This window comes from Haemorhous mexicanus, chromosome 1 (assembly GCF_027477595.1).
Source record: "Haemorhous mexicanus isolate bHaeMex1 chromosome 1, bHaeMex1.pri, whole genome shotgun sequence".
Taxonomy (NCBI): domain Eukaryota; kingdom Metazoa; phylum Chordata; class Aves; order Passeriformes; family Fringillidae; genus Haemorhous; species Haemorhous mexicanus.
The window spans coordinates 146,770,165-146,795,454 of NC_082341.1; the positions used below are offsets into that span (position 1 = coordinate 146,770,165).

The 25,290-nt window shown below is 40.2% G+C and overlaps 1 protein-coding gene across 13 annotated transcripts in view; it reads right to left on the reverse strand.

The window, feature by feature from the left end:
- MTSS1 (MTSS I-BAR domain containing 1) overlaps positions 1-25,290 on the reverse strand; it is a 124,884-nt gene that overhangs the window by 80,416 nt on the left and 19,178 nt on the right. For all 13 annotated transcript variants that reach the window (XM_059866803.1, XM_059866779.1, XM_059866772.1 and 10 more), the window contains one exon: positions 24,766-24,839. In XM_059866803.1, coding sequence (XP_059722786.1) covers positions 24,766-24,839 — 74 coding nt within the window. The remainder of the gene's footprint in view (positions 1-24,765; positions 24,840-25,290) is intronic.

The window sequence follows — 25,290 nt, forward strand, 5'->3', positions numbered from 1 at the left end:
AGAAGCACCCTGAATGACCAGGTGGAAAGCCTGTTTTCCCTGTTTATCACCCCACCTTAACATAAACTCTGGTATGTGGGCCAAAACTTCTATTAAAAAAAAAAAAAGGAGGGTAAATAGTACTGCAGTGGTCCTGTGAAAGAGGCCACGGGAAAAAGGCATGTGTAATGGGTAGGATTTGGCCAGGATCCTCCAATTTATTCCAATGATTTCTCCTCTATGAAAAGATCCATTTATTTCTTTGGGCTATATCAGGAACATCCTCTCTTGTCACTTCCTATGACAAGCTGTAGTCACAATGTCAAAGACCACAGAAGCCAAAATGGTGATTCCCCAGGAAAAAGATAAGCAAGCTCCTTTTTTTCAGGTACTGTATGGGAGACTTTAAAGTCACTGGTACAGAGAAACCATTTGCTAAATCTGGTCAAGACAAACTACATCATTCCTGAGTGTGACTACAACACAACTTTCAGTTCCAAAATTAATGCCAGAATGCAAATAAATAAATGAATGAAAGAAAACATACAGTTTAGCATGATGTGGGGTTCTCATGCAGCAAGTACACAAGGTGATTGTAGAAATCACCTAATTACATAAATACTCACTTCCCCGTTACTACTATTTCACAGTGCTTGCTGTGTTAGCACAGCAAACAGAACACAAAGTTCTGCAATAAACACTGGTGCTATTTATTCTGGTGCTTTCTCTATTTTGGATGTAAATACACCCATGATAATATGATCACATGAGAACTATCCAGCTTCCTAAGCCTTTTCCCTGTCCCTCTGAGGTTACGGGTACCTAGCACAAATCACTGACGAAACTGGCCTGTCAATAAAGCCATGGCACCAAATCTGTTTATCTATAACTATGCATTCTACAGGTATTTTTCCCAAAGCTGTGTCCTTAACCAAGTGCAGCTCCTTTTTATATCTTTTTGAAAGTTAAAGGTAATGAAATTAACTGCTGTAAGTGCATGCACCAGGCACACTCACCACCCCCTACAGAGCAGACAGTTATCCTCAGCAAGTTGAATTCATACTCTCTCCAGTTTCACTACTCATGGTGTGGCCATATTTAAAGGAACTGGGAACTGTTTCACCAACTAAGAGCCTCCTAGGAGGGGACAAGTCAGGCTGCAGACAGCTGGCATCAGCCACTTGGCAACTGCATTTGGGAGAACCAAAGCTGAGCTTCTTAGAGAGAGGCAAGGATTTTCTCTAGATTCTGCATGAAGAGGTCAGTCTCAGCAAGTCAAGGATGATACACTTTCATGGAAGCCATACAGCCTATTTTAAGACTCCAACAGTGTTTCCCTAAGGTTGGTTGACATCAACAGGATGCAGCTTTCTGCTAGCAAGTGCAGGTTACCTCTCTCCAAGGCATATCTTCCAGAACACATTTTATGCCAGTTATGCACTCACATTTAGATTAATGTATTCTGTGTGTCCTATTGTTTCTCCACAGCTTCCTTCCCAGGAGTTCATTTTCCTCTTGCAAATAGTCACAGGAAAATAAATTGCTCTTTCAGAACTGAAGGGAAATTCAGCAGTTAATTCATAAAACAAGAAACCTATTTGAACCCTTCCTTTTCAGTTTCTGAAAATAGTTATTTTCCTTTCACAAATTAACTAACTGGGCATTAAAAAAAAATGGGGGGGAGTGGTGTTTTTTTTTTAGTAAACTACTACTGGAATAGTTACAACTGTATCAATGGTTATCAACTGTTCCTTTTTATGGTGGTGAAAAAACAATGCCAAATTCCAGAATTTATGCTGTTAGTAGACACTTGTTTGGCTTGATAATTAAATAAGAAAATGTAAGTTTCCAAGTGGCTTTCTATTTGAGGCTTGGGTGACTATGTATTTAGATGCTGCTTGTTTTAATATCTACTTGATTCCCATTCTCTTTCTGTGGGAAAGAGATTCAAAAGAAGAAAGTTTTCCTGACTGTGAAACAGAACTTTCTGATGCAGTATTTAAAATGGAAAATATAATTCCACAATTGGAGCAACATAAACTAATCTTCTTCTTGGCAGAGAAAGCAAAAACACTTCTGGTTGCAACATGTGAAAATGGATAATGACAGCGAAATCTCAACTGCACCCTAATCTCCCCTTCTTAATACTAACTGTGCCACCTCAGCATTACCTTAGTTCTGATAAAATGTATATGAAGAACAGAAACTGAAAATCAAATGCCAAAGTCCCCCTTCACTGAAATATCAAGGATTTCTGGTCCAACAGAATATTGAGGGGGAGGCTGGGAAGAGATCAAGTTCCATCGGAATGTGTAAATTAATTTGAGTTTTTACATCAAAGGAGAAGATTGAACATTCCTTTTACGTGTCTGGGAAGCCTCCAAAGTAATTCCTCAAATTTTTATTCCTTGTCTTCCAGTATGGTAACAAATACACTACCATACATGACTGATGTAAACTCTGGTTTTCAGAAACCTATTTTTGTTTGTTCAACAAGTATTCAAAACTAAAAGCAGACACCTATTATACCTATGTGGGTGTGCAAATATAGCAAATACACTTTTTTGCAGGGACTTGTCTTGGGAAAAAATGTAACCTAAACAGGTCTGTTACTGGTTTTTTTACTGCAAATAAGTTTAATACACTGCTGTAATTAAATTAGTAAGGCAGAACAAACACGCCATTTAATTCTTAATAAAACTAAATTCACATATCCGTTTAACTCTTACTTCTTCCATCCCCACGAGATTATGTGAAACTTTTCAATTCCTCTTTCCCTCCTGTTTAAAATGTTGATAGTTTTCAGCTTTTACTGTTATGTGAATGTAGGGAATGAGAAATCAAAAAAAATTATGTAGTTTTAATTACACAGTTACAGATTTACATTTTACCTCCACAAAGACTAAATTACAGCATTTCCTCCAAAAACTAAAGATACAGAATGTTATACTGGGCATTCATGCTGCTTTATGGATTGTCATTTATTGCTAAAAATGGCACCAGCAAACACAGGTGCAGCACCAAGGCATGCTCTCCAAGGGGGACTTAGTAAGGCCACATCTCATGTGCAGGAAAAGGCACATCCATTGGCAACAGCCTGTGTTCAACCCAGGAAAAGGCACATCAAGGCCTGAATTTTATAGCTTTACTTATAAACTTTCTAAAAACACATGTGAACCTATTGAGCCAGACTTGATTTCACAGAATCATCAAAGTTAGAGAGACCTTCAAGATCATGTGCTCCAGTCATCAACCAGCAGCACCACAGTCACCCCCTAAACCAATCCCAAGTGTCACATCCAGATGGCTCTTGAGCACTTCCAGGGATTATGACTCCACATCCTCCCTGGGTAATTTATTCCAATATCTGAGCCCTCTTACAGAAAACCAGCTTTTTCTAATATAGAATCTGAACCTTTCCTGGCACAATTTAAGGCCATTTCCCCATATCCTTTCACCTGGCAGAAGAGACCGACCCCCATCTCACTACAACCTCCTTTCAGCTGTAGAGACAGTGAGGTCCCCCGAGCCTCCTTTTGTCCAGATGAAACACTGCCAGCTCCGGGCACACTGCAGCACCCCCAATATCCTTTTTGAGCTGAGGGGCCCAGAGCTGGACACAGCACTCCAGGCATGGCCTCACCACTGCCGAGTACAGGGGGACAATCCCTACCCTGCTCCTGCTGGTGACACCATTCCTGACCCAGGCAGGGTGCCACTGGCCTTCCTGGCCACCTGAGCACACACTGGCTCATATTCAGCTGCTGTCGAGCTGCACCCCCAATTCCTGTTCTGCTAAGCAGCTCTCAAGCCACCCTTCCTCACGCCTGCACCGATGCACACGAACTTCCATGAATCTGAAGCTATGAATTTACTGTCAAACTCGCCTGTTTTCAGTGCTGATGGGACTGTGATGTTAAATACCTTAGACCATTATAAGCATTGCCTATTCCAATGTTTCCTCTCTTGCAATTAAAAAAAAACCCACCCAACCCCACAACTCTAGAAGTATAAAACATTGAAATCCAACTAGGCTTTTTTCCTTCTTCTTTCAGGCACCGACGATGAGCTTCACACTAAGGCAAGTCAGTGTTGAGACCTGCAGTGAGGTTGCTGTCACCTCGATTTCCTTCAACTTTCATTCAAAAGTCCACTTGAATTGAATCCTGTTTCCTATTCTGTTCAAACACTGGAAATCCTGGGGTCCTCTTCCAGCCCCTCCCTGCCCCTCAGCCACTGCAAGGAGCACGGCACCACCAGCATGAACCCGAGACGCTCCTGTCATCTGCTGGCACACGTTCCCAGGTCAGCTGTGCAATGCTGCTTCCTCTAAGAAGAATGAGGAAACGCTGCCAATCTCTTTTCCTCCTCTCATTTTTTAGACACTATTTCACAACAAAGCACAACCCTCATGACATTTAAAAATAAAAATGCCCAACCATCAATTTTCTCTTCCTCCCACCCAAAATGTGTTTGATGTGTTTACTCAAATATTTAAATTATGAGGTTTTCCTGTGCCTGATGTAGTCATATTTAAAGTATTGCTGGTATTTTTACAAGATGCAGGTGTAGCCAAAGTAATCACCAGTTAAAAACAGATTGATCTTTTACCAGTTATTAAGAAACACTGAACAGCGCTATTTAAATAGATAACATCCTGCTTCCAAGAAAATATGATTAAAAATGTATGCTGGTGAAAAGGACCTAGTATGTTATTACAAAAAAGAAAACAATGGAAACAATAAGCTCTGCAAAATGCCCTTTTTATAATAGACACTGTGCTGAATGCAATGCAGATTATCTGGGAGAATATGCAGATATCACAAAAGACAGATGAGACAGGAATTTTCACTGTGACAGAGAGGATTTATTGCGAAGTCAAAAAATAAATTCTTTGTCAATCGAGAGAAAACTCCTTTTACAACTCTGGCATCTGATACCAGTTCAGCACTATTTGGATGCTCTGGATTCTCCTTTTTGTCTTAACTTGGTCTGTTTTAGAGACCACACAAACATTCTTCTGCTAGAAGCATTTGTTTCTTGAAGTTATTATTAGCCACGAAGATCCAAAGCAGATCTGTTCTCAGCTACATTCATAGCCCAGATGTGGATATTGTGAAGACTCTGCACGAAGAATCAAAGCCAAGATTCCAGAGTCCTGTACAAGAGACCCACAGGAGATGAAAAGAAGGCTGTCTTCAGCATTTTCATCCTACAAGCTATTTATGGGACTATGACTTCATACTTTTTTGTTCTCAAGTAGCACAGATGTGCTGTATCAATTCATAGATTTGGAAAAAGACATGTAGAATGAGTGAAAAAAAAAAAAATCACTTTTTGCACCTAAAGTTGCAGCAAAACAAACATAGAACTGATAGGATGTGCTATATTATTACTGGGGCAGATTGTTTATTCACTGAAATGCTTACATTATATTTTGTCTGACCATCATTTGTCTGAAGAGATTCTGAAGCCAACAACAATAAAAAGCCTATTTTTAGTACACAAGCTGAAAAACAAGTTATTTTGTCCCTGTTCTCAGCTTGTTTAATATGCAGGAACAAATCCTGTCCGAATTAAGAGTGCCTTGCTTTTGACTTGTATGTTAGCTGCATGGTAGCCATTTTGTTGAAGGTTTGTTTTATATTTAAATCAAGCACTGTCACTTTTAAACAACACATCCTGTCTTCAGAACTCAAGAGAGATAAAATTTAAACAAAACCTGAACAGTATGGTTAGACTAGATTATCCTAGGTCTTTTCCTGCTTAAATGATTGTATGATTCTGTCCTCTATAAAAATGAATGTATTAGTAATTCCAGAAAATTGACTTGCTGTGCCATAAAACAACCTCCTAGTATGCTAAAGAGGGTGTAGTAAAATTCCTTATTGTAGATGTAAATTTGCAATACCTTCTGCCAATAATGTTTATGGGGAAAATATAAAGCAACCAATGAAGCTTCCCTTCCTATAATTTTTCCTTTACATACCACATTACTATCTCTTTTGCATACATGAAAATTCTATTTGCCACCAACTGACAAACATACAACATCCAAGGACAAAGATCAAAATGTATGATGAATTCAAGAATTTGTATTGGGATGTTCCTGAACACCAGGATGCTGCCCCAGAAACCCTCCTGACTCACTTGAGTCTTCTATAGAATATCACACAGCATCACAAAGTCACAAACAGATCTGCAAAATTTTAAGGAATACATTTTCAGTGCACAGCCCTTATTCCACTCAGTGGTACAAATTAGCAAGGGAGGCTCCTTAATTAGGAAGTGCTAAATTTAGGATTTCAATATTCATCTCAAAGGGTCATAGCCATCTGTGTTTATTTCAGCAACTACAAAAATGCAGCTTATATATGTGCATTACAGTGTATCATTTACTGCACATAACTTTAAGGTTTCTGAAAAATATTTGCCCAAAAAATGTGAACACCCTCCCATTTCTTTTTCCTCTCCCAATCTCCCACTTCTACTCAAATGAAGTTAGCTCAGAAAAACCCTATTCATAGGATTTAAGAACTAAATATCAGTCCACTCTCACAATTAACAAGTAGCCTCAGTCAGTGTCTGTGCCACAAGCCTGGCTCTGGAGGTTTACAAACAGGCCCCTGTATATTTTAATTTGAATGAAATACGTCTGAGCTGTTAGAGATGCTCATACCAGTAAGAACTACTCAAAAACTGAAAGACACACGTTTTGCATTTTATTACTAGAAACAGAACAGTGATGCCTTAAAAGTCATGGATTAAAGGAAGTCAAGCTCTGGGCTAAATTCGTATGCTTTTGATTACTTCTGTGGTGTAAATGTCTCAGGAATTGGAGGAGTGAAGGGTTCTCAAACTGTTATTCTGATGGTACCAGGCACATAAATTTTCCTCCCTTCAAGACAAGCCAGCCACACACAGTGCTGAGGATGCAATCACAATGTTTCACAGGTCTTGCAATCAGAAAGTTCATTAAACAGATTGTTAACTATTAACTTGCAACTAATGACCTGCAATGGCATTGTCACTCAGCTTCCATGCCCCTCATCCAGCTCTGAATACAGTCTAAGCCTCATCTTGTTTTCAGGACATTTAGCAATTGACAAGATCAGTGCCCTGACAAAGCTCAAAGCAGGGCAGATGTATCGGTCTAGCACTAACACTATCTGCAGAGCATCCCACTTAAAGTAAAACACTGAGCCTCAGTCCTGAGACATAAACCTCTGTAGACCTGTGCAATTCCACCTGTGAACAACCTTAGCTCCTCAAACCACAGTTTACTAACAAAGAGGTCCCTGCATGCCAGAAGCATCTGATTATGGGAGGAGGATCATACTTCCTCCTTGTCTCCTCAAACCTTGCACACAGAGAAAGACAATAGTTGGATAATGGGTATGCTGCAATCCTCCCCATTTTACATACTGTCTTGGTCCACCATTTTTTCCTGCTTATTACAGTAATTAATCCAGCAGATCCATGAAGGCACCACACTGGTCATTGAAATCAGCTAACTTGCAGGACCTATACATCCTTTCAACAAAGCTGTGGAATAGCTCATTCTCAGTCCCTTTAGAGCAGATGCCAGGTCATACCACCTGTAAATTTATGACCCATTGGGAATGTATGATGGAAGGCAATGGAAGGCTGCAGCCTGTGGTACAGACTAACTGCCCAGGTCACAGGAATTGGATACAAACCAGAGATCCACCTCTGAAGCTGTTATTGCTTTAACACCAAAAATACAATGCTTACCACTCAAAAACAGGCTCTAAAGAGAATAACTGTGAGACTGGTATGCCAGAGGAACAAGCAACCTTAAGATGTTATTGCAGATAACAAAAGTATTCCCTGCCAGTTTGCATAGAAGCACTAGCAAATCTGAAAATGCTAAGAGTGTTTACTCCAAATATAGTGGACACATCCAATTGAAGTGGTTTAGAGGGGAAATCAAAATTTCAAGTAACAAAATCATCTGTTAATTATTTCAAGTCTTGTCAAATAGATCTCTCAGCCTCTACCAAAAGAAAAATCATCTAGCAGTAGTTGATATAATTAAATTTAATGCAATAAAAAAATTACCCAAACTCTAAGACCAGCTCATAAATATGTAAATTTCATTGTTATGAAAAGACTAGTCAATCAACTCTATGAAGAGAGAGTGAGATATTAACTTCTTTATATTGTTAAGTGCCCATCACTTTTGCCTAGATAGTTGAAATTGCAATTTGCAAATACACAAAGCTAGCTGAATAAAGACCAGCATCTCATTTCTCTCCAGCTAAAAAAAGAAATGAATGTAATCAGCACATTTTCTCTCTAGATGAGAATGACAAATACAATCGCTAATGCATTGTGCTGCATTTCTGGTCTTACAGCTGCCTAAAGCTTCTACTTCCAAAAAAAGACTCAAAAGTAGGCAGCTGTGAATGTAACTTGCCCTATGCAAATGTTTTCAACTTTAAAAGAAAACCACTTTCCTCACTGCTTAGCTCCTTCTTGTAGTGCAAATCAGGAGGAAAAAGGAGGAGAGACAGCATGCTTAGACTCCTTCTGTTAGTCCAGGAAGCTGTTTGGGAAAATAACTGCTCAGGCTCTATTTTTCAGAATAGCATCAGCTCCCCCAGCCACCAGCAAAGGGCTTTCCTCAGCCAAAGATCATGCTGCACCCACGCACTCTTCAAAGCTCCTCCTGCTGATCCTCATGACCATTCCTGGAAACCGTTATTTGTGCAATCCAAAGCACAGCTCCAAGTACATCTCTCAGGTCAGAACAACACATGCCTAACTGCTATAAACCACTCTGCACACAGTGAGAGGAAATCTATGCAGCTCCAAGGCATTCTGTAAACAAGCAGACACGCTGCAAAACAGACAAAAAAGTTTAACAGCATAGAAGGACTAGGAATTTTAAATGCATACAGGACATCTCTGACTTAATTATAGCAACCATCACATTTTATTTTTCTTTTTTTAAAAATGCTTATGGTTACTTACTGTACTTATCTAGCTTTAAAATGTCAGAGCACAGGCATAAAAATGGGTATTAACCACATAAGCAAGCAATGCAACATGCTGCTGCTTTTCTTCTCTTTATATATTTTATGCAAGAAACACCTGCAAATTTTCTTCTATTTTTTCCACATCTTCTAGAGAGCAGACGACAAACCTGCTTAAAGCAAAATGGGAAGAAAGTACCTAGAAGACTGAACATGCTGGCAGGGAACTACCTACATTCACCCCTTGAGCCTGATGCAATTTCAACTCTTACACTTTCACAGACTTCTGGCTAACCAGCAAGGCGGCAGAAGCTGGAGGAAAGCTAAGTCCAGTTACTCCTGTTATTTTGTATTCTTGCTCCTATTTCTAGTCAAATAGCCTGCAAAAAAAGTCTCCACAAAGCCTCACCACAGATGGCAGTTTGGCATTCTCCAGCCAAGCTCACACCTGCAGCTTCCATGACCGCTGCTGCAGCTGGGCTTTTTGTCTCCTCTCACTGACAAAAACTGTAAAAACCACAAGTGTTAAGTGACCCACTACTACCATCCATTTCATTAATGAACTAAGTCCACAGGAAATCAAGATGCAAGCCTCTACTCTTGGCTCTGCTCCCACCGACACAGCTCTGCTTATTTCCCAGGAAGGGGTAACCTTCGGGCAGTTTGGGCATAGAATCATTTGCTGTGGGGAAATTCCCATCCACAAGAGGAAGGAAAGAAAAAGCATACAAAACTGACAGTTCTGAAGAGGACTTCAGCCACCAACACCAGTGTGAGCCATGGGAGCCCTGAGCTGAACAGGTCATGATCCCTGCGAGGGCAAAGGCAGATCTCTTCACAGCAGTCTCACCTGAACTCTTGCAGCTAGCCACCCCCAAATGGGAGTCACCAGGACTTCCACAGCACTTTATTGTCTCCTGGCCATGACATTGCACTCCAGGCCATGGCTTGATGCAGTCCATGAGCACCAAGACAATCACGTTATAGAAGGCGTTATGTTTTCTTACACAAGACCATCTCTCCCTTTCTGTGAATTTTATGCAAAACCCACAGATGACAGACACAGCCAAACCCAAAGACTGTATTTCCTTCAGAAATCCAAGCAAGAATTCTTATGGGTACCAGTTTGCTTTAATTTTTTTCTACATATATATTTATACAAAGAAGATGCACCTAGAGCATTTTGCAGCACACCTGCACTGCAGAAATGCTGCCTGTTCCCACGCCTCTCTGCGCTGCAGGGCCCCAGCCATGCTGTGTCCAGCTCAAGGCTTGCAGCCGACTAAGCCCTGACCAGCCCTCCAGAGATAATCAGGTTAGATGATCTAATGGTCCTCCTGGTCCTTAAAAAGAAAATGAAGTGTGAATCACTTTGATGCTTTGAAGCCCTGGTCCAGTTTCTCCCACAGACAGAGACCAGCCACTGCAAGATGAAACTCAAATCAAAGACAAGTTTTACTTCTGTGGTCAGCAGCACAGACTTATTTCAAAACCAAGGTGAAGCAGATGACCAGAGAAGAGAGGTGAAGCCAGACAGGCTTCTCTGTCTGTAGGACAGGGAGGCATTCAGTTGGCTAAGAAACAAAAGGGTAGGGAGACAGAGAGCCTGAGAGGCTTTCTGGCCAGATGCTTTCCATAAGTAAATCCAAAAATGGCAGCCACTGGTCCCCACTATTCATTCACTCAGTCATGCTCACCAAAGAACAGTTCTCACATCAGCTGGACATAATTTTGCCTCTTGTACAGGTAACTGAATAATCCTCTGATCTTGCTTCACCCTAATACTTTATACAATGTCTTTTAAAAAAACCTCTGAACTGTGCAGTAGATGGATATTAACAAGGATAACCCAAGAGGCTTTTTTCTAAGCTTAGAAGCTACTTTTTCTCCAAGACTGACCTGTCCAGTTGTCCATACTAAAGCAGCTCGCAGGTATTTAAATCATGCAAGGCCATCACTGTTTAGTGCTTTCACAGAAAGCTTCCCAAACAGAATTAATTAGCTGATAAATTATATTGAGAACATATCCATCAAACCTAAGGATGCTGTTCCTCATCTTTGTGCCAAAGCAACTCTACTCCTACTCTTCCATCAGCATAAATGAGTTTAAAAATAGCCTTACAAGAATATTTAAATGGGTTTCATTATAGCTTAAACTAGTGAGAAGACTTTGACAACTATTCCCACAAAGCAAACTCCCTGTAGAACCTTTTTAAATATCCTAAAAGGAGTTGCAGCTCTACCTGCAGAATTGAAATCAAAAACAAGTTAAGAGAAAACAAAAGAGAGGGTAAGTTATTTCAAATAAAGTGTTCATTGCTGCATGGAGAAGTCTTTGTTCAGATACACTGCATGTAAGAAATCTTATTATTGTGTAATTAAACCCTGAACTAATATGGCCAGGGAAGTGGAGCCTTAAAAACAAGGCTTTCAGGATTGTCTAGTTTGACACCTTCTTTACATGGCAGAAACAAGTTTGTCTGCCTTAATCCTTCCTCTGAAACCACTGAGAAAGGTCTGTATGTGCTACAAGAAGAGCACTGAAGTTTTCAGGGATCAAGAAAAGAACAGTATAACTTCAGTCACACCTAGTCCCATTCAACCAATCAATACTGCATCTTGCTCATCTCTTGTTATTACCAATTCTCTTGCAAAATGAGGCTGTTCTACACACATTTCCCAATCGCCCATCTTAATGCAAATATGCTGAAAATGTTGCAGGGAACATGCATGGCCACAGTCAGAAAGGAAAAAGCACAGAAACCCACAGAAGCAGAAAACAAAAAACCACAGGTAAGCCTCTTTCCAATAAAAACAAACAATGCCCTCTGCAAAGCAGAACTAAGTGCACCAGAGAGGGAAATCCAGACAGAGCCATGAAACACCAGAAAGTAAGTTACCCCAGACTTCCTTTCAAAAAAAGGAAAAGAAAAAGAAAGTGGAGGGAGTGTGAAACTCTAGCTGCCCACAGGATCCTGTGAACAGTTATCCACCTATATCCACCTGTCCAGTCCCAGTAATGCTTTGGGGTAGTTCTGGGCATGCAAAGCAGCATATCCAGGATCTTAAATAACATTACTGAAGGAATTGGGTACCAGGAAATACAGACCCTCCATTTTTAATGTAGTCACTTTGCAGGAATTACATGGCATCTCACACAGATCTCCAAAGCACCATCTCACCCTCCAAAAAACTTGAACAAACTTTGCAGATCTTAAGACCAAAAGAAATTCTCATTGCTCTAGACAGATCATACAAAATAGATGTGCCTGACATCGAAGTCTTGGGGTCAAACTACCACTTCTCACCCCCATCCCAGGGTATGTCAAAACCTCTACAATTCAGGATTATTCTTGGAAGTCTTTATTTCATTCTCCCTTTAAACAGAACTAGATCTCCCTTTAACTAGAAACCATTGCAATTATGTAAATTGCTGTTATCATATTGCTTGCTTTTAAAAAACAAAAAACAAAAAAATTTTATAAAATATAAATTTTGCGCATCTAGTTACTGAAACTATTGTTTGAGGCAAAATATGTCATCACAAGAAAGCTAAAGGAAGAGACTCCTCTTTGCCTTGTGTCCCTTCAACCTTTCCTAATGGCTGGAAGCAGTGAATCAAAGGTAAAATGAACTGACTTGCCCCAGTTTGTTTCCATGCAACTTAAAGCTGCATCATCAATGTTTAATGCTTACTCCCATTGGTCACAAGAAGCTTTTTATATGCTGAATATGCTCCATCTAAGAGATCTTTTCTCTTAAAGAAAGCTATTCATACAGCTTTCACCTTATAGGTACACCTAGAAGGCACAAATTTTGAGTCCGGCTTCCTTTTTCGAAAACAAAACGAAAACAAAAAAAATATAAAATCACATGTGAAAATAAGTTGAAACCAAACTAACTTGAAGTAAATAAAAGTTAAGCATTAACAAGAAAACACACATTGCTTTATCCATGATGAAAAACTGAACTCTAGAGAGGCTGAAATTTGGACCAATTTAAACAGATTAGGCAACAGTAAACATTAGAAAGAAGGAGCTTTGGAAAGGATATTGAATAGATGAATTTCTTAAACTGACCAAGCTTCAGCCTTCATTAATCAGTCTAAGAGGACAGGACAGACTTCTTGCCACTTGGGCTCAAAAATCCCTTAGCAATATTCATGATGGACAGATGGGTGGCTGTCTGCTCTTCTGAAGGCATTAGCTTTTTTCCTGTGAGAGACCCCATTAACCCTAACATAAAACCTTAACAAGAAAGCTTTGTTCTAACAGCTACATTTGCTTTAAAATACTCAGATCTAAACTTTAAGCTTAATTACACTGTGCATAAAGTTACCATAAACATCTCAACGAGCTTCTTCATTGTCTCTAGAGATGCACACAAGTTTACTACTTTCACCCTAGCTGGGAATATACATGAACAAGGCTTCTTCTCCCACTCCTAATTTTGAAAGCCATGTTAAATTAGTAAGGTTGCCAACAAAGAAAACATGTTGTGAAGAACAAAGTCTCTGAAAGCAGGCAGCCACTTCAGACAGAACAGCTAAAAACACTTGTGAAAGTGCAGCTTGAGAAAAATGGAGTTTATAGCTCTGAGTGAAGCCGGCCTCAAGCTTACAATGAAAGATTAAAATCTGTTCTTCTAAATCAATTACCCATCCTGAGCACACATTGTGCACTTCAACCCAACAGTCTGGGGAGGGCTTTGCATCACAGTACACACTCAGTGACAACACTCATTTCCCCAGCAGCAAGCTACATTTCAGCTTAATAGCTAAAACATTCCCTTGACTATATTCATAACCAAGGCTCCTGCCTCTGCAGCAGCTCCAGAAGAGTTACACATGAACTCTTTACCTTTGAACCAAAGTGACTAACGCTCACACAGAGCAGCTATTCTCCATGCAACACAAGCTAGATTTAAAATGGATACACAGTCACAACAGCATCCAACAAAAAATGTGCTCTACTGGACTCCAGTGATTTTGCAAACTAGCAGAAAATGAACAAGGACTGAAAACAGGGATAATCCATCACAATATGCACTTAAAGTATTTACTAAATTTACTTGGGATTTAATTTATTTATAATAACTCAATGTCTGGACTTCCATCACTATATTGTGTAAATGTAACCAAGTCTTACACTAAGATTCTCATTTCAGCACTCTGCTTGGTACCTGCTTGAAAGAAAAGGAGAATTTTTTATTTCTATACAAGAACAAAGGTGAAGATGATTTCCCAGCATCATGAGTCATTATAGTCTTAAAAGACAGTTTCCAATCCTAGTTCTCAAACTGTAATCTGGTCATATCTCAGTGCCAAATTCTCTCAGATTATTCAAATGCATCATTACTCTCTTGACGCAAATAGTTTAATCCAGTCATTTATTGGGTTTTTTAAAATCACTGTAATACTTTTACTATGGACTTGCATACGTAAACAGTGAATATAAAAGATAACCTGTCTGAAAGGATTTTTTTTAAAAATAAAACCCCTCGCTTCTTCATGGATATGTATCAATGTCTCCTAAATATTCTCAGCACAACACACCCAACTCATCTTTGTCCACCATACAGTTCCTCCTCTCTACACTCACCTTCCTCAGCCTGCTCCAGCATCCCTAAATACCAAATGAGTAAGAGGCTGCTCTGAAGGTAGCCAAGTCAAGGCTCCCCTTAAGCTGGCTGAGCAAATGGCACTCCTTATGTGTACACACGTGTCCATGTCTTCAGGTACACAGGACACACAACTTCACCCTCTCCTCAGAGATGCTTGGCTTCTGGGGGAAGAGGGCTTGGAAGACAAGCATTTCTGATATATATCTCCTTTTCTAGCACAGCCAGGAAAAACAACCTTCAGTCATACAAAATGACATCTTCATACTTCAGACTATTGCATCAATGCCCCAAGTTTACTTTAGAGATCAGGCTCTATCTTATCACGATTTGGGGAACTTCTGGGGTCAGGAAAAAAGAGACCAAACCATTGCTGCCTGCCTAAGTCTAGTTTCTGTACTTAAAGGACTTGTCTGGACAGTGAGCACTGTTCTGAATTCCTTTTTCCCCTCCATCACATTATTCAAATTTTAAAAGTGAAGACAGAATAAATAGAAGAGTCAGTTTCATTTTCATGCACCTGACCCCTGGACTAATTCTGGACTAATTGTAAATGGTGCAAATCAGACTTTGCATATTGCCTGGCACCCTAAAAGTCTACAGTCTCTACAAGCCAAGCTTTAACACCCCCACCGCTGCTTAACCCTGCAAAATCAAATACATTAAGCAGGTGTGTCTGGGACTAAGTAAGGGCAGAAGCTAGTCCTGCAGACAAAAACACATTAACAATGCTATTTATCATGCTCAGCAGAACAAACACCAGCTCTGCTTCAAAACAGAGTAATGGCAATACCAATGGCTGTTAGTCTTGGGAGAAAATGGACCCAGTTCTCAGGCATATCTTTCACTTCAGGGTGGGCTGAAGTGACTCCAGGACAAACACTCATTTATGTATTCTTCAGTGCTTCCATCTGGCAGCTCTGCCAAGGGAGGGGAGTGGTGTTAGAGAAAAAGACATCCCCCCTCCTCACCTCCAGCTTCATTTTGCAAAATGCCTATTTTTAGCCCCCAGTGTACACGCCAAGGTGCACAGCACCACTACTGTAGTAATGGCAGCCACAAACCTGCCTGCTTGTTTGTCATTCATCAAGTACTCGCACAGGGCTGCATCGAACTGCAGAACAGGCTCAAATACTGCTCCAAACTGAAGTCCCAGCCAGCTCCTTGATATTAGTTACTATAGAAACCAGTCCCTCGGCACAGGCGCTCACAGCAGGAAATCATGCAGATTTCAATTTTACATAGTAATAAATGCTGCGGGAGAGGAGAATTTCACAGCAATTGCAGGGGCTGATTGTACAAACTCAGACCTCTTCTACCCCACGACACTGCAGATGAACGTGCATACGCACACAATTGCCACTGCTCCCAGTTTTGAAGTGTTTTTCACAAAGCTTGAGTTGGGATGGATGCTGGAAAGGTGGTAGCATTTTTCAGTGGCTTCATTAGACTGGAAAACGTACTCATTTTTACATGCAGGAAGCCCATGTGAAAACAACAAAACAAGTACCAACTGCAAAGCAGTAGGAAGATTTAAGCATGTGTGTAAATACAGGCAGTCCAAACATTTTACAGGAAGTACTGTCAGGTCACAACCAGGGCTTGTTTGGAAACAGCCCATCTTCCTTTTCTTCTCCACCCTGTCCAAAAAAACAACCTGAATGGAGGGCAGGTCACAGATTAATTTGTAGGAAAAAAAATGTTGTAGAAAGCACAAAGACAAGAGGGAGGACTCTGAGCCCTGAAATGAAACAGTGAGGTAATATTATTTTAACTTTTCAGAAGTAGTTCTACAGGTTGGACTCCATCATGCGTGGGAGTGGAAGAGGAAGACGCGCAGCACAATGCGCTTCTTGTCCCAGGCAGAACTTAATTTTCTGCTGAAATTCAAGAACCAGTGGGGACTCTTCCCCATCTTTCTAAATGAGCCTATAAGCCTGAACAGGGCAGGTTTTACTGCATCAACCAGGGAAGAAAAGAGCAGGGAACTGCTTCACTGAAGAAACCTACATGAAGGGAGGAGGGAAGGGGTGAACAGCTTGCACAGCAACAGGGACAAACATTGGTGCTGGCAACAACCGACAAATCATCAAGCAAACAGAAGGACAAGAAAATGAAGGAAGCTGGTCTATTTTTAAGTAAGACCTCATTATTACCATGAACATGCACTGCTTCCCAAGAAGCAGCAGGTATGCAAACATGAGATGAATCATATCACAGAGTAAATCACCTGGCAGCAGCACACTCGTTTGCATGGACACACACAGAGTGAACACATACGATCTATGGTCCTGACACCTACGAAAATGTGTGGAAGAGCATCCTTCTGGGAGGCAGCCTGAATTATGGAGAGCAAAAAAAAAACCTGTTAGACAATGCAAATGTTACTGCTGCTCCTGAAATTGACTTTTGTTACTGCTTTTGTTAATGATTAGATGGAGTCCATTGTTATGGACACTCCATTTGCAATTAGTCTGCTGCAGCTTATAGTTTCACTTTTTGTATAGCTCTCTCATATCATTAGAAACAAACACAGTTTTTGTACAGCCAGGGTAGGAACAGACTGAGGGGAACTGGAAAAGACACCCCAAGTGAAAGCACATACCACAGCCTTTGCACAAATTGCCTTGCTGATACAAAGGAACTCCACAAATGTTCAAGGACATGTGGAGTGGGGTGCAATGAGGTTTACTGCAGGACTCTGGTCAGTCCACACTCACACCCCCAGAGTCTGGTGGGTTTGCAAGAAGCCAGCTGACAGCACCAAATCTGATACTTCACCAACAGGTCTTCTAGGAAGCCACCACTGAGGTGACCACCAAAAGGACAACCCCCAAATCTGCATGTCCAGGCAGCTGTGAGGCACAAAGCATGAGGCCACAGAAGCTCAGCAACTGCTCTGCAGCCTCCACAGGTGGTTATATGCAAGGTCCATGAGGCAAGAAGCACTACTCTACTTCACAGAAACCTTGCTAGGCTGAACTGATTTTCTAATTCTCTTCCCACGACACAGAATTCCCTTTCTCTCGCATGGCAAATAAAAAAGATACTAAATAAAACTCTATGTGAACAGATCTTCAGCTACCTTTGTTACCCAGCTGGTGACAAGATTAAAAATAAATAAGTAAGAGCTGCAACAACTCTCTTGTTGTGATTACTACAGGATTGTAACTATGTGCCAACTAGTAATTTATCACATCAAAAGGCTGCTTGAATTAGCCTGAAAGGGGATCTCCCACCACAGAAACATGTGCTACACTGGGAAAACCAACCACCAACCAAAACCTCAGCCTCCACTTTCAAATCCACATCCCATCATCAAAAGGATGCTTTTGCATCTTTGATTCTAAACTAATAAATCATCTGAAGGAAATCCTAGAGCCACTTACAATTTATCCTCCACTTCCCAAACTGGATGATTAAGACATTAGAAGTTTGGTTCTGTTGCCAAGACTGAGAAAATTCTTTGCAGCTACAAAACCAGTATTTAGCTACTGAAGTGTAGGTGCTCTGCGTGAAGATGCCCACAGAGATATAAATTCATAATGTAGCTGGAAACAACAATCAATCCATCCATCCCAAGCCTGCAGAAAAAACAGAATCTGATATTCTACCCTCCTAAAAGCAACACAGCTGTATAAGTAAGGAGAGAGAAAGAACCACAACCAAGTGTATGAAAAATTAACTCTGAGCTGTTCCACCTCCCCACACTACCAAAGATTTCCAATTCAGATGATAGACAGCAGACTTACATTCAGTCATGTGAAAAAAGTCCAGCCACTGCTATCTTAGCCCACCAGCCCACTTCTTGGACAAGGCACTAAAGAAGTTTGTTGGCTTCTTCCTTCCTCGCCCTTTTTTCCCCCCCTCATAGAAGCTGGTCTTGCATTCAAATTTTCTGTTTAGCACACACAATCACCTGGTGGCTTTACTCCCTTTCCTAACAACATTTCAGTCTCTCAGCACCTCAGCAAGCATAAAAAAATACTGGGTAGTAGGGCAAATGCAAACTTCACTCCTGCATCACTCTCTGCACCGTACAAAGGGACATCTGACTATATAAGTTATTATAGCAATTATTTTTGTCTATTGCCCTGAATATTACTCCTTAGGTAGGGACAAATCAGCACAAATGTTGTCAATGACCCTGAGCTAGATTTTGTCTTGACCTCAAGGAAAAAAATTAGGCATAAATAAGTAATATTTTTTATACTGCAATGCCTGCACTCATCCAAAGAAAAGACAATGGCCATTTTTTACCTGCAGTGCAGCTCTTTTAAGCCCCTAAATATAAAATCTAGTCATTAATAACCAAACCACTTCTCTTGCGTTTGAGTATTTTAAATGTTCATCCCATTTTGACTGCTCCAGCCACACAGGCTCACATCAGAAGCAGAGTTCTCAGGGCGACACACTTGTTGACAAATATGGACTGACATTTGCTACTAGTCTAGAGAGAGATGGGAACACAGAAACAGTGAATAACACAACATGGCCTTTGTGTTTTGTAGTTTTAGGTGTTGTTAAGCAGAATATCCAAGTCCACTTCTCCAAACACAACAGATATGTAATACGCATCCAGCTTCAAAATTATCTGCCAGTGATTCTGATTTTGGTCCTGTGTTTTGCATCATCTTCATGAAAACACAATGGAAGACTGATTGGCTCATTTAAATACTTTTCTTTCTGATTATTTTATATATGATAATCCACAAAGAAAAAGTCTGGACTGTATCATTTTTCTTCAAAGACTCCACAGGAGGAATAAGTACTTATGACAAAGTCTTATCTTAACTGACAGGAAGCTCAACAAAGGTTTTGCTATTTGAGTATGAGCATCTGAAATTAAAGAGGAGTCAGACAAAGGAATGGGACAATGAGAATGCCCTTCCTCTTGTGACCAGCTGTGTTTTCACTCTGAAATTAGGCACAGATCACCATCACATCTCCCCAGTCCATAGCCAGGAGCAAAGCAATCTATTTCAAAAATTTGATACAGCTGTATGTCTACTGCTGTAGATTGTGATGTTTTTCTCCTCTCCAAGCTTCAATTCTGTTCCATCTTTTTTCTTCCCTCCATGAAAAGAAATAAATCAACAGAAAACAGTACTGTCCATTACATTTTGCTGTAGCACCAAGACCCTACCATACCCTGGCTCACACTCTGCCATATTTGCAGTGAGCGAGGTCCTGGTTCAGGAGGCCTAAGCACACTTACTTGGGAGACCACAGATAATTCCAGCCCTGCAACAGTTTGTGCAGCTTGGCACCTTGGGAAACCACTTCAATACGTACAATATACATCCTGGCCAAAATAAAAATGGATCACCCAGACTAAGGACTGTCTGAAGGGGTACTTACTACCTGGAACAACATGGATGCAGAGTCTGTCCAGGAACACTGATCTGCAGCAAAGGAACTCTTTTAAGCAGCCTTATTAAACATGAAGAGCAGTCACTGAGTAGTGTCATAGAAGAGATACCTGACGTAGACACTCACAAATATTAATCAAATTTAATTTTGTAAGTAAAAGTGTTAAACCATATTTACATTTTTGTGTGCTGTTGAAATTTAATGAGGCCTGAAAAAAGTGCAGGCACTTTAAGGTAGCATTTCTTCCACACTGATATATCCAGCCCCTCAAAAGGGTAACATTAAAAACACTATGCTGATTTTGGTCTCTGCTGCTGCATGCCATACAGACACAAACTGAGTTTTGCTTCTAGATCTACTCAGTGCCCCATGGTAGCTAGCTGACTACCTACAATGTCCTCCTTGATCTCAAAACCCTCCAGTCCAGCAGAGAGGGTCTCCCACTAAAGTGGAATTTCCTGCAACTCTGCATTGCCTTAAAATCCTCCAGACATCTGTAAAACGAAAGAGAAGGAAAACATACTAGATGTCAGAATTACCAAAGTCAGGGATAACATATCTCTAGCAGCACTTGCCAAGAGGGAACTTCAAACAGCATTACAATCCATGGAATCCAACTGGCCAGAGAAAGCTGTGTAATACACCGACACCCTCTTGAAGTGATTTAACTAATCTGCTAATATCAAGCACACCTATGTATATGCAAAACCCTTCAATACGAATGAAAAACAAAAAACCACAAGACTTGAGTATCAGCCGCCTCATTAACAATCTCACTTTGAAGATCAATTTTAAGCTTGGGTAAATCAAAGCTTTTAGATCATCTTTCCATAAATTTTAATTTACACCTGTGCAGATGCAGGTAGGCAAGATTGGGGCAGGGTTTTACTCGGAAGCTGCTGATGGTGTAGTAAGTGGATACAGAAGTGTGCATATCTGCACATTAATCTCCCTCATAACACAAGGAGGATAGTTACTTTTCACACCTACTTTTTCAAGTTCCTGAGCCTGAGTACTTATCTACAAAGGACATTCAAATGCAGCAGAGGCAGAAGAAGACTAGCATACAGAAAGCAAAGCAATTTACACACACTCTTTTACATACTGTTGAAAGCCAACTTGAACATATATCACATGTAAACACAGTATATGGGATGCACAGTTCTTGTCTTCATAAGGAATATATTTTTATTGCACAAATAATTAGGTAAACAGAAATTAAATCAAATTAGATTTAAATTTCTTCCATGCTTCACTAAGAACTGATGCACGCAAAAACATTCAGAATCTCAAATATTGAAAGAAATAAGCCATATAAGAAAAGCCTGAACTAAAACTCATGAGCACACATCTCCCCAAAAGGAAACTTCACTTTTAAGGTATTCAAGAGTTATTATTACACTATTTAAGGCATATTAAGGATTTAAAGGTATCCTGGAGCACCTCATTCATTTAATATTTTGTAAGCATCCTCTTTAATAATCATAGTGAGAGATAATACAGATTCCACTGCAGACTATCAAGTTCTGCTGGGCTGTATGCCAAACAGATGCAGCTTGAATAACAAAAACTGCTACATAGATGTCTCTATTTTGTCAGAGCTCAAAAATCAAAACATCTGAAGGAATTTTGTTTTCAAAAATCTCTGATGCCAGCAAAAAAAACACACACTGCTATACAGCTAGCATTACTTTAAATTAGCAACATAACTTAACAGTCTCCCCCATTCAAATGATGATTCTCAGATGACCAGATCCACAAAAATCTAACATTTTGGTGATACATGCATCAGAACTTATTTCCCTGTGTTTTCCCTTGCCAGGCCAAAATCAAAGCATTAAACCAAGGGAACTAAACTGAGGATAAAAAGAGACAACTTTGGGTTGATGCACATCAAGATGGAGAGACAGCAAAGGAGGAAGCAAAACCTGAACTGAGCTGGTTGGGAATTAATTTGTGTACTGAGTCACCACAAAACGTCAGGTACTTCACGTTCAGGGCTTTTCCTACTTCAGAAGCTACAAAGAGAAAAAATACAGCAAAGTACAGGTTATCTGACTCATCCAATCACAGGTCTTACCACAGGCAGAGCTTCAGTTATGCCTTCTATCTGAGCTCCAGATGGGAACGTGAAGATTAACACTGCTACCACTGCAGGATTAGAAGTAAATGGCATGGAGAGAACAATGCACCAGAAGAGCAGAAGATAGTGTTTGAGAACAGCAGTAATGGCACACAAGGTAAGGCTACCAGTTGGAACAGGGACAACAGGGACTGGCAATGATGGAAATAAGCTCTCATTCTTGAACACTTGGTGACTGAAAGGAGATTGTCTCCCCTTGCATGTGTTGGACATGCATATCCAGGCAAACACGTTTTCTTCTTTCAAAGCTAATGCTGCTGCAAACAGATTAAAGAGTAGCCATAGTTGTTCTGTTGAATGATAAAACACTTTCATCAGCTAGATCAATGAGTCTTAAAATAACAGGCCACTTTCTGTAGAACTACAAGCAATTACAAACAAAAGGCAGCACCAGCTTCACAACACTTCAGTCATCCTACAAGGAACTAACACTGCCCCTCCAGAGCAGGCACCTGCTTCAGCATTTCCATACACAGTTAGTTCCCAGAAGAAGCATTTTGGCTCATGCAATGATAAACCAGCCTCATGATGTAAAATGTACCAACCTCCCTGCCTTTGTCATGGGAAGTGCTACTCAAGTCTCACATATCCCAGCAAATGAACATGACTTTGTCTGACTTTGGTTAATCTGTTAACTGTAAACTTTGGTATATCTGTTAACCGTCTAAACAGTGTGAAACACAGCCAGATGTTTGATTAGACAATCAGATACATAATTTTATATACTGAGTACATAATTTCATATACAGGGAAAATTTAAGAAAGGATTTTTCACTTTAGGTAACCACTCAAAGGGAAAACTGAGAGCCAGCTAAAATTCCCATATCAGAGAAAAGAAGTATTAAGTTTTTCTGTTTCAGTTTTGGAATAGAATTCCTTAAACTGATGACAAAATATATTTTTATTGAACTGTGCCCACATAAGCCATAGGGATTTTTGCCATCACCTTCCCTGGGGACAGGTGTTTATTCCTGTCCACAGCAAGGTAGAATGATCAGTATTTGTTAAAGGAGCAATGTGCAACCTCAGAGATAAACTTGAATGGGCACAAATGGAAGTTGGGTTGGGTGGCAGATCAGAACCACCAGCTAACTTGGGAGTTTTGATTCATTGCCCAGAACATCACTTTCTAAAAATAAAAATCAAAATTCCCTTCTATCCTTTCAGTCAGGGAAGGCAAAAGACAGAACAGAAGAGCTATACAAATTTGGCATGCCTGGATTCACAGAGCTCCTTTTGTAAAGGATGTGTTCGAAGAGATAAGAGACAAGACACGACACAGCAGGAAGTGTAAAATACCCTTCAAAAACCCACACAAGCCATTTTTGTTTGAGAGTGGGAAAAGTTTCAGTCATTCTGGTATCTCAATGAAAGTCCTATAAGCCTGCCAGCATAGCTAGAAGACAAGTCTCAAAGATTTTGGTAATTTACTTTCTCCCTTGGGGAAAGCAGAAGAAAGAGAAGAGAATATGCTTGAAGGAAGGACATGATAGAAATCCAAGTGAAGTTCTTGAGCCTCATCCTTGGTTTATTCCACTTTCTGTCATGTTTATTATTTTATGTGAGTAGATTACCTATAATTTACAGTAGGTATTCACATAATGAGGAACTTCTTATCAGAATGTAAATATTAGCTTTAGACAGGAAAAAGAAGTATTCTTCCCTCTTGTCATTCTATGACTTGGAACTCACTCCAGCAGCTGCTACTCCTCCTGTTAGCCAGAGGTAAGCAAAGTCTGACTGAGCTGGCACTCTGCTAATGGGAATGAATACCCTTCATGTCAGCAATATTACTTTCTTACTCTTCAAGTCAAATGTCAACAGCACATTAGAACTTTAAAAAATGCTACAAAACCTTTAGGGTTAGAGGCGACCAAGAGCTGCCCCCTCAGCAGTGATTTATCTGCACTCTGGATTTACTCTTCAGCAGCAGTCCAAGCACAGTGACCATGGGGAATGCCCTACACCACCGCAGGGACATCTGCACATGATGCCTTGGTCACTGGGCATCCAGCATCAGAGAGAAGCAGCCTTTTGTCTCCTTCCAACTCAGCAGTCTGGAAAGAACGCCAGCTGCACTATTCTCGCTCTCCATACTCATCAATAAGCTAAGACTGCTACCCAGAGAAGCCCACAGCCCAGGAAAATTCAGTTTGACCAAGAACATCAGACTTAATGGGGAAGCACAAGCAAAGTCTTTGCTCAAAGATTTAAGTACAGGTCACTGTCATAATTACTGGCAGATACTAAAGGCTATAGCATCAGGCAGTATCTGCTCTGTCTCCAGCAGCCCTACAGTTATTTATTCCAGCTGAGTATCAAGCCTTTTACATTTACACAAGGTACAGAGGCGTCAGTGAATACAGATTTCTGTAAATCTTGCTTTCTAAAATATTATTCATCAACGTATAATTCAAATGGTAATTAAGAAGTGTTCACATGATTGATGACACATTTAAATTACAGGTTTCCAGCATTTTTTTTTCAGTAAAGACAACTTCCTTTTTCACGTGCCACTTTTTCAAAGTGCAAGTCCATCTAACAGATGTCTCACAGATCTGCTTGTCAATGTAACAAGACTTCTTTTTATTACTACAAATGGCATAAACCACACGGCATTCTGTTAAACTCAATATTGACACATCTGCTTACCACGTGTATTAGTAGCCATGTCAGCCACTTTCTGAAAGGCATCCAAAAAGGCAGCAGCTGCTACTACTGTAGTCCTGAAATACACAGAGATAACAAAACATTAGCAGTGTCTCATTGATGCCTATTTAATTACTGCCAAAAACATTTAGGCTTATAAAGAATAACACTGTGAACTTGCAGAGGCCACAAAAAGTATTCTCTTTTATATCTGAACTTAGCCTTTTCCCTCCTTCATTTCTTAATCCCTTCCTTGCTTTGTGTTAGCACTATGGACTTGGAGGCAGCCACGCTAATTCCATGCTGAGAATTGCACAGGACAGGTGCTGTTTCAAAAGAGCACAGCCACCCTCCTTCTAGCTGATTTCCTCTGAAGAACTAATATTAAGCAGTCAAACATGAAAAACAAATCTAACACAAATTATACTTCATCCATTAGTGAACAAATTATAGCCACTGCTATTTTCAGGGAACATGCATATTTTAAGAATAAACATGCAGGAACTTCCTTTTATCTAGGATCCTAGC